General features: G+C 40.0%; 1 protein-coding gene across 1 annotated transcript; it reads left to right on the plus strand.

Annotated features, from left to right (window-relative positions):
- Nucleotides 1-6,324: 6,324 nt before the first annotated feature.
- LOC140180606 (uncharacterized) lies at nucleotides 6,325-6,684 on the plus strand. The gene has a single exon (XM_072221854.1). It carries the CDS (start codon nucleotides 6,325-6,327, stop codon nucleotides 6,682-6,684), a length of 360 nt encoding a protein of 119 aa, XP_072077955.1.
- Nucleotides 6,685-10,846: the final 4,162 nt, after the last annotated feature.

The raw sequence follows: 10,846 nt of genomic DNA on the forward strand, positions 1-10,846 counted from the left end.
CGTTTGCCAGTTGTTGCCTTTCCTTTTCCTTTTCTTTGGGTGTCAGACATCCTGAAAAATAGAAATCTAGGATATAATAAAAACAAGAAAACAAGTAGGCAAATAACAAAATAAGCACATAGTGGCAAAGGAGCAGTAGAATAATGAAATGAGATGAATAATTGTGCATTTTGGATTGGTTCGGAATTAAAAAGCTGAGATGAGAAATTTCAATCCAAAATGTAATATAAATAGAATTCATGTTAATTAGGAAAAACCATAAACATGCCTTAAGTTAAAAAGTAAAAGTAAAGAGTGAGTCAAAAAGCACAGGGGGGTTGTTAGAAAGTTAAAAGTGGTGTTAAATTGAAAGAGGTTAGAAATAAAAAATCAGTGAGTTAGTAAAAAGAAAGTCAGAGTAAGTGGCAGGATGATTGGTTTCTAAGTAACAACAATTTCACAATTTGAAGCAACACACAACTCATATTCAAGCAAGGAAATCAAGTTGTTGAGGATTCATATAGATATATCAATAACGAAAATTTGAAATCAAATCATCAATAATGTGATTTATTAATCGGGGAAACAAAAGGAATAGGAATGCTGGCCCGTGCATTCAGGAATTAGTTTTGTGAAAGCTAAAAAAGCAAAATTGAAAATGCCAAAACCAATACATGAATGAGAATCAAAACAATTTACAGAAAATTGGGCAGCATTCCGGCTAAAATTGGATATTTTCGGAAAATAAACAGCAAGTAGAATAGTTCATATAAATTAAAATAAACTGCAAATAGGTATAAATAATATGAACATGAAAGAGCAGTCACAATAGCAGCATGGACAGTAAGAATATCATATGAACAATACTTAGATCACAGCAACAGTAGAATTGTGAAAATTATAAAACAAGTAGCAAGAACAGCGCAATTAATCAGGCCTAGATCCACTAACCACATCCTAGGCTACCTAACCACCTAGAATCCACTACAACATGCATATCTAACTAGCCTAATTTTGAACATAAACGGAAAAATATGCAATTAACTACGAATTGAAAGAGTGGCGTTTGGCGGAACCTGGTAGGCGTATGAATGAAAGTAGGGCAGAGAGATGGTAGGGGGTCGTTGTGGTGGTGGTTGACGCGGCGGTGGTGGCTGTTCGGAGGCAGGGGGTTTTCGGGCAGGGGTAATGGGAGAGGTAGGTGTTAAGGGGGAAGGAAGGGAAGGGGTGAGGGTGTTGGTGGGTTACGCAGCGGTGATGGTGACGCGGTGGGGGTGGTGGTTGGGGAGGGGGCAGTAGTGGTGGAGGGAAGAAGAGAAGAGAAGAAGAAGAAAGAGAGGGAAGGAAGAAGGGGGGTGGTGTCGAGGTCGTGGTTGGGTGGTCGACTGTGGTGGTGGTTGTGGGTGGCGAGGGGTGGAGAGGGGGTTACAGAGAAGAGGAAGAAGAAAGGGGTTGGGAGGGGGGGCGTGACAGGGTAGGGTTTCGCATCACTGGGGGGTTAATGAATTTGAATCCACGCGATCACGTGGGGCACGCGATCGCGTGGCTGGGGTGGAATGGGGGTTGACGCGATCGCGTGAGTGATGCAACCGCATGGAATGGAAAAAGGATGAATGACACGGTCGCGTGGGACATGCGACTGCGTCGCTGGAAATTGTGCGAAATGCATAATTTCAGCGTTGTTTCGGCACAACTCTCTGTCTCCACTGGGTGCCTTGATATTCTCACGATGCGGACGCATCACTCACGCTATTGCGTGGGATGGGTGTTGTGCAAGTGACGCGATCGCGTGAGGGACGCGACTACGTGGGTCGTTTTGTGCGAAACGCACAACAGCCGCACGATTCCAGCCCAACTTTCTGGGCGTTGGATCTTTATGCCGATTTCCAGATCACGTGGCGGCGTGAATGACGCGGACACGTGGGAGGTTGTTTTCGCAACTGACGCAATCGCATGAGCAATGCGGTCGCGTCGCACGCCCTTTTTTTTATATATATGCAATTATGCAATTATGCAGTATGCAATGCTAATGAATAATATTCAGGTTCAATTGAAAAAATAATAAAAATAAATAATACGAAATAAAACTAAAAAAGAAACGACCATACCATGGTGGGTTGTCTCCCACCTAGCACTTTTAGTTAAAGTCCTTAAGTTGGACATTGGATGAGCTTCCTGTTATGGTGGGTTATGCTTAAACTCATCCAGAAATCTCCACCAATGTTTGGAATGTCAATAGCCTCCGGGGTCCCAAACTAGGCATGTAAAGCTTCTGAGTAGCTTCAAACAGATTCTCAGGCTCCCGGGGTGACGAATGTCAGAATAGATTTCAGGATCCCAAACTTTACTTTTAAATCCGCCTTCGTCTTGATCTATATTTTTCCATCCGGGCGGTTTAGAAATTAGATTCTCACCAAGATAACCAAACGTTTTCCGAGATCCATTCGATTGAACATGATGCCAATCCGTGCACTTCGAGTTGAAGCGTGGAACCTTATTGAACCTTGTGCACCAGCTCTGAGTGCGAGCCATTTCCCTCTTACTCTTAAAGCCGCAAAGAGCTCTAAGCTGGCCATCTGTTTCAAGCAAACCATATTCAAGTGGAAAAGTAAAGATAAAGGTTAAGGATTGTACCCACTTGAAGCTTGTATTAGGTGGTAATGGCCTTGGAGTAGGTGTTTCCAGTGGTTCTGTAAGTTCTACTCCCTTGTGCTCTTCTGTGAATTTCTCCACTTCCTTGCAGAATTCTTCAAATGTAACATCGTCCTGATCAAAGTCTTCTATGTCTTCCTCATCACTCAAGTCATAAGCTGGAGGTTGAGAGAAATCTACCTCCGCATCTTCTTCGTATTCACTTGGATAAGGTTCTTCAATCTCAGAGAATTCACTTGCGGATGCAAGTTCATTACTAGGAGAACTTGACTTGTGACTATCATCATCAAGGAGATTTGCTTCTTGGATTATTCCGTCTAGTTCTTCATAAAAGACTTGCCTTGGGGGTTGTGCACTATCCTCCTTAGCATCAATTGTAACCTCCTTGACAGAATTTTCCACAACTCTGGATTCCCATGGAAGTTCAGCATCTCCTAAGTCTTTAACCAACTCTTCTTCATTTATAATGACAGCTTCCTCTACTTGTTCCAGTACGAAGTCACGCTCTGTTTTGTCCACTGGAGTTTCTAGTATCTCCTTCATGCTACGCTCTTTATTAGATTGTCCACATGGGGTTGTGGGAGGTCCTTGAATGCCCGAACGTCTAGAAGATAATTGACTTATTGCTTGCTCCAGTTGATGAAGGGTTGTTTGAAGTTGATCTACTGTTTCCTTGAGGTGAGCCTGTGATTCTGGAGGTGATGGATTTGGACATGGTACGTAGGGAAGTTGTGGTGTTTGGGAGTAATCGGATTGGGATTGGGGTAAATAAGGATCATATGGTGGTGAATGGTGAAAAGGAACTTGTGAGTGTGGTGGTTCAAAGCTACGTTGAGAGGGTGGTCTATAAGCACAGGGTGGGACTTGTTGGTAGTTACAGGGTGGTCCACCAAATCTATCAGCTTGGTATGTATTGTATAATGGTCTTTGTCCATGATATCTTGGAGGGTGTTGTTTCCTAAAGGGTTGATCAAATCCTCTTGTCTCCATCCATCTTTGATTTCTCTGACCTTGATGCATATTTCTGTTATAGCTTTCACTCCTTTCAACAATATTAGAACCAAACTCAAAGCGAGAGGGGTGAGAATTCATAGTAGCTAATAAAAATTAAAAAGTAAAAATAAAATAAATAAACAGGAAAAATAAAATATTTACAATAACCAATAATAAGGCACATGTTTGCAAATCCCCGGTAACGACACCATTTTTGAAGAGAGAACTTTTGCGTGGTCCAGAAATTCGCAGATAAATCCTCGTTGCAGGTATAGCTTCTAAACCAACAAAAGTCCTTTCTTACGTTTTGGTTGTCACAAGTAACAAACCCCTTTAAAATTAATAACCGAAGTATTTAAACCTCAGGTCGTCTTCTCAAGGAACTGCAGGGAGGTATGTTCTTACTATTGGTTATGAAGATTGTAAATTGGGGGTTTTTAAAGTAAGGAACAAGTAATTTGAATGACAAGTAAAATAAATAAATTATTATAAAACACACTTTTGGCAAGGTATGAGAAATTGGAAGTCCTATCCTAGTTATCCTTATCAATGGAGATGAGAATTGAATCTTAATTCCACTTAGTTAGCCTTTACTAAAGCAAGGGAAGATCAAGTGGATTAATTAGTCTGATCTTCAGGTTCTAGTCAATTCCTAAGAAAGGGCTGGAATTATTGAAGTTCAATTCAATTAGCAAAGATAACAATTATCGATCACGTTGAGTTTGATAACTCCTGAGTTACTGATTTCTTAACCAAGACCAAAAGGGGAAAAATAAATCTACTCGAATAAAAATATCTTCAGGTTGGAAGTAACAGTAACATAAACAAAAGAGAGCAATCATAAACTGAAATACCTCAAATAACATTAATTAAGAGAATTGTCTGTAACATAGAAAAGTTCATAAATTAAATTGAGAAGATAATAAAAAGGAAAGTTGAACCTGATAAAAAGGGACAATCATGAAAGCAAGAAAAATCCTAAATCCTAATCCTAAGAGAGAGAGAGGAGAGAACTTCTCTCTAAAAACTACATCTAAATCATCAAAAGTAAATAATTGGAGACTCCCCTTTGAATGGATGCATTCCCCCACTTTATAACCTCTAATCTGTGCTTTCTGTACTTGGATCTGGGCCAAAAAGAGCGTTTTCTGTAATTTCTGGTGCGTGGCCTCTGTCACGCAACCGCGTGAGTCTTCTGGAGTTTTTTTCCTTATCACGCGTTCGCTTCGGTCATGCGTCCGCGTCATCTGCATTCTGCTCAAGGTGCGCGTTCGCGTCATTCACGCGTTCGCGTCACGCTCTCTTCGCGCTGGGCATGCGGCCGCGTCGTCCACGCGTTCGCGTCGCTGCCAGTTTCTTCAAAAATTCCATTTTGTGCTTTCTTTCCATTTTTGTATGTTTCCTTTCCATCCTTTAAGTCATTCCTGCCTTAGAAGATCTGAAACTACTCAACACACAAATCACGGCATCGAATGGTAATAAAGGGTAATTAAAATAATTATTCTTAAAGCATAGGAAACATGTTTTTCACATATCTCACATAATAAGGAAGGAAAAGTAAAACCATTCAATTAACATGAATAAGTGAGTGAAGGATTGAATAAATCACTTAAATTAGGCACAAAATATATCATAAAATATGGGTTTATCAGTGGCCCCTGGGACTATTGTGGTGAGTTTATCATCATCATCCTCCGATGATGGATATGAGACAATAGAGGATGAGACCTACAAGCCTCCTCCTCCTGGGTATGAGACAGATGACAGCAGCAGTGATGAAGGGATAAGAGCAAAAAAGAAAAAGAGGCGGCCAAAAAAATCATTGTCAGGTAAGAGAAAAATGGATGAAGAGGCTGCTGGTTATGAGACAGATGACAAGGATAGTGATGAGGAACTTAGGGTCACAGATGGTGAAGGGAGAAAAGGAGGCTCAGCTAAGAAAAAGATTAGGGGTAATAAGGCTTCTTCATCTGCTAAAAAGAAGACATCTAAAAAGTATTCAGGTGTGAGAAGAAGACATTTACTTAGGGATGGGCTGCAGGATGGATCAATGGAAGGCCGGAATTATGGGCCTGGGCCAAAAGTTTGGGGCCTAAGAAGAGGGCAGAAACCAAGTCCTATAGGTTGGACAGAGGGTGGTGACAAAAATAATGTGGGTGAAGGGCTTCATCAGTTTGGCTCGGTTTCAACCAATGTGGAGATGGATAGTGACTATGAAAAGCCATATGAGTATGAGAGTGAGGCATTCAACAGCCCAATCTCTTCAGAGGACGAGGGTAAGACAACATATGATCCATTTAATGAAGATACTGAATATGGTGAGGTTGAGTTCAAGGTTGGACAGTTGTTCCCAACAATATAGCTTTTCAAAAGGGCACTAAAAGACTACTTTGTTTACGAAGGAAAGGACGTGTTATACATTAAGAATGAGAAGCATAGACTGAGGGCAGCATGTGCAGCTGATAAATGTGCTTGGTTGTTATATATTTCTTGGAATTCTGCCAGTAGATGCTTCCAGGTGAAGACCTTAATTGATGAGCATTCTTGTGCTCGGGACTATGGTAGTAACATGGCTGACCGTCAATGGGTGGCTTCTAAGCTAATTAAAAAACTTTTATTCAACCCGACATGAAGCCAAGACATGCAATGGAGCATATGATAGAAGAATACAACATCCAACTAAACCCAAGAATGATTGCAATGGACCTGAAAGTTGCTAGGGAAGTTGTCATTGGCAATGCAAGGGAACAATATGGAAAATTGCGTGATTATCTGAATGAAATACATAAGAGTAATCCAGGCACAACAACATTAGTGGAGATAATTCCCCATCGAATTTCTTTTTCACTGTTTGATAGGTTGTATATAAGTCTGGACGCATCTAAGAAAGGGTTTAAAGAGGGTTGCAGACCTTTTATAGGCCTAGACGGATGTTTTCTGAAAGGGTACTATGGTGGCCAGCTCTTAAGTGCAGTTGGGCAAGATGCCAATAATCACTTCTTCATCATTGCCTTTGCAGTTGTTCCTAACAAATGCAAAGACACATGGAAGTGGTTTTGACACTCTTACAGGAGGACTTGGGAGAAGTGACACAGTTTGGCTGGAATTTCATTTCAGACCAGTAGAAGGTAACATGTCTAACTTCACTATTTTACTATTTAAATTGCAGAGTAGACAGTATGAGTTATGTATACTATGTTAATTTCATTGTTGTATTCTATTTTTGGTTGGTACTCATTTGTTTACTAATGTGTATGTATGATTCTTGAAGGGTTTGGAGCTGGCCATAAAAGAAGTTATGCCTAATACACACCACAAGAACTGTGTGCTTCATATCTGGAAGAATTTTATAAAGCATTTCAAGGATTAGCAAACTAAACAATTGGTATAGGAATGTGCACGATGTACCACATTCCAAGAGTTCAACACCGCTATGGAGAAAATGAAGAAAGTGAATACGGGAGCTTGGGAGTGTCTTCAAAGGTTTGAGCCTGCAGTGTGGACTAAGGCTTACTTCAGTCATGGTCCCAAAGTTGACAACATCACGAATGACATGTGCGAGGTATGGAATGCGAAGATTGTCGAATACCGTGGAAAACCAATTCTGACCATGTGTGAGGACTTACAGTGCTACCTGATGAGAAAAATGGCCACACATAAGAGAAAATTGGAGGCTTGTTCTTGTCTATTGACCCCTATACAACAGAAAAACTAGACGAATTTATTAAGCCTAGTGCCAATAAGTGGAGTGCAATTTGGGCCGGAGACAATGACAGAGTTCTATTTGAGGTGCATAGGGGAAACCACAAGGTGGGGGTAAATCTGCATCAAAGGACATGTACCTGCAACGTATGGCAACTTATTGGTAATTCTATGTCCTAACTCATTACCTCTATATATTGTACACCTAATTATTACCATAGTAAAATACTGTACTTTGCTTCAGGAATGCCTTGCAGGCATGCCGTTGTAGCCATGTACAAGATTGGGTTGAAGCCAGAGGAGTTTGTGCATAAGTGGCTGACAATGGAATCCATTAGGGCCACTTACAAACATTGCATCAAACCTATGAACAGTGAAGAGTACTGGATTCCATCCACTGCAGTACCATGTGATCCTCCACCAATAAAGAGACCTGCACACTGCCCGAAAATGAAGAGGAAAGTGGATCCAATTGAGAAAGAAATGCACCCGAACAAGGCAAAGAAGACTTTTGAAGTCACATGCAGTAAGTGTGGACAAACTGGGAATTACTACAAGACCTGCAAAAATGAAGCTAAGGACCCTAACTGGACATCCATAACCAAGAAAGAGAGAAGGGCAGCTAAGTTGCAGATTGTTGTCAGCACTGTCCCCAGCCAGAACACACCACAGGTATCTTAGGGTTTGATTTGTCATTTATACAAATTGTCAGCGTCTTAAGTGTCTGGTATTTTAATGGTCAAGGTTTGATTTGTCTTATTTAACTATTGGTTACCCATTTCATTAGGATCAGCCACAACAGGGCACTAGTGCAACTGCACCTCAAATTGACCCTTTGGTAAATATTCTTTCACCCACAGTCCTATTGCTAATTTTTTTTATCTGACTGCAAAGTTGTTGGTCTAGGCAAAAGCAAATAAAAATAAGAAAAAGCAACCTAAAGCGATTGGAAAGTCTAATCCTTCACTTACTCAAGATCATGTGGATGAGATACCCTTGTTACAAACTGCACCACAGGCAGAAGAGGTATTGTTGTCTGATTATATTACTTGTCTTTATTCACTATTGTCTCAATACATAACTGTCTTCTTTTGTTCTTTCAGCCTGCATCAGATACAATCAACTTGAATCAGAGGCCACCACAATAGCCCATCTTTACACCACAGGTGAACCAGTTGCAAAGGAGGAAGCACCCTATTGTAAGGCCCCCAATTCCTCCCATATCTATTCCACCAATGGTTAACCAATCTGCTCAGCCAACAATGGGGGTCAGGCCTTCTACTCCACCAATGGTTAACCAATCTGCTCAACCAACAACGGTTCTACCACCGCCAAATAGCATATCCACGGAGACAATGAACGCAGAAAGTTCTGGGACATCTTCAAGGCTCTTCAAGTTTATTCCTACTCCTGTGTTTATCCCACCAAGAAAGAAATAATCTATGAAGGGATATGACAAACTCATTTTATATGTTTTGTCTGTTACTTTGGTACATTCCGCCAATGTTTATTTGGCTTTGTTTTAGAAAATTTAGGCCCCAAATAGAAAACTGATAAATTATGTGTTATCTCACTTTTGTAAAGGGTTATATGCTGCCCCTGTATATGTGTTACTACATTTTCAGAACTTTTTTTGTGTTGCTTCTTCAGTGCATTAACCTAATATAATATATGAATTGTGTTTGCTTTTTGTAAGCCTATTGCCAGCTTTATATGTCCACACTAAAAAGAATAATGTTAAACAACATATGTGTTTCATTATCTCTAAACAAAATATCATAACAAGATAACAGTCTTAACATCTCTTAACCACCATTCCAACACCAATACTCCCAAGAACAACAACTTTCTCATACACCACCTCAAGACTTTCACCAATATGAACCACCTTCCAACTAGAATACATTTCCCTCAAATGATGAACCCTTTCTTCCACCACCGCCCCAATGGAACCCTTACGCAAGAACTAAGAGATCTTGACTCCCATGTCCAAGGGCAACAAAAGGGGATGGAAAAGGAGTTTAAAGATCTAGAGGCCAAGATGGCTATCATGGTAGAAGCCGTTGAGCACATAGCCTCTCATCTAAGCTCATGCATTCCAAGTACTTCCATTGTTGAATGTGGAGAAGCAATCAAGGAGCCTAACAAGGGAGTGAATTTGGAACTCCAAGGGGAAGAAGAGGAGTTAACGCACGAAGTGCAACAAGAGGAGGAGGTAGAGAATAGTGAACAAAAGGAAGTAATGGTTGGGTACTTAGGATATGTTGAGTACATAGAGGAATCCCAAGTTGAAGAGCTTTCTTCCACGAAGTTTGGAAAGAATGTTAAAAAGGAGAGTGATGTTAAGGAAGAGGATAGAAACTTGAGGAAAATAGATCAAGAAGTGGATTCCATCATTAGTGATTTTTTGTCCACATTGATCAATCCCCTTAATAATCTCGTTGAGCCTTCTTACATTGGGTTAGAAAGCAATGTTGAAGAGGATGTGCAACCTCCAAGGCATATTGTGAGTGAAGAATTGGAAGAAGTGTTCCAAGCAACAAGCCTTCCTATCTTTGATGATTCTGCCGCAACATACGACCCTTTTGAATTTGAAGAACCCTTCCCCACTATGCTCAAAATTGATGATGAGGTGGACTTCACCAAACCACTTATTTATGATTTGAGTGATGGGGGAGCACTTAGTTAGTCAACATGAGCCTTTAGTTAGTTTTCTAGAGAGAGAAGCTCCCTCTACTCTCTAGAATTAGGTTAGGATTAGGTTAATCTCTCTCAAATTTGTCTGTCAACTCTTGTTTTGATTGCAATTCTCTTTATATTTTAGTGTTCTATTATCTTAATTTTCTTAATCTTTCTTGTTAATTTCTTATTATGCTCTCTCTTATGTTGATGAACAATTGTTGGATCTTGATTTCTTTTAATGCAATTTGATGTTTCCACGTCTCTTTTATGTTGATCTTGATTGTTATTATTGATTTCTTGCTTATGTTAGTTGTTAGTTGTGGGTTTCTTTAAATTCTTGCATTTTGTGATGTTTACTTTTATTGAGCACTAGGTGTTTGATAGAATGTTTCTTCTAGTTATTGAGTAGATATCTTTACTCTTGGCCTAGGCTAAGGGAATTGAGTGACCTTGAGTCATTGGGTCTCATTGAATTGGTGATTTGAGAACCCTTGGTGGTCAATTTGATAACCATTAACTCTATCATACTACTAAGTTAATTGGTAGCTAGGATAGAACCTATGGATTGAAGTTGATCAAGCCATTTGACATACTTCAAGCATAGAAGTACACTTAATGAGCTCGGTTCCTCATAATTGTCAATACATGGTTTGTAGACAAGGATGGTGGTCTCAATTCCTATGCTTAGCCAAGAATTGTTTGCCTTTCTTTATTAGTTTTTGTCATTTAATTTCTTGTTATTTACTTTTCTTGTTAAATACAAATCAAACCCCTTTGTCCCTTCATAGCCGATAATTAAACACTTCATTGCAATTCCTTGTGAGACGACCCGAGGTTT

This window comes from Arachis hypogaea, chromosome 17 (assembly GCF_003086295.3).
Source record: "Arachis hypogaea cultivar Tifrunner chromosome 17, arahy.Tifrunner.gnm2.J5K5, whole genome shotgun sequence".
NCBI lineage: Eukaryota > Viridiplantae > Streptophyta > Magnoliopsida > Fabales > Fabaceae > Arachis > Arachis hypogaea.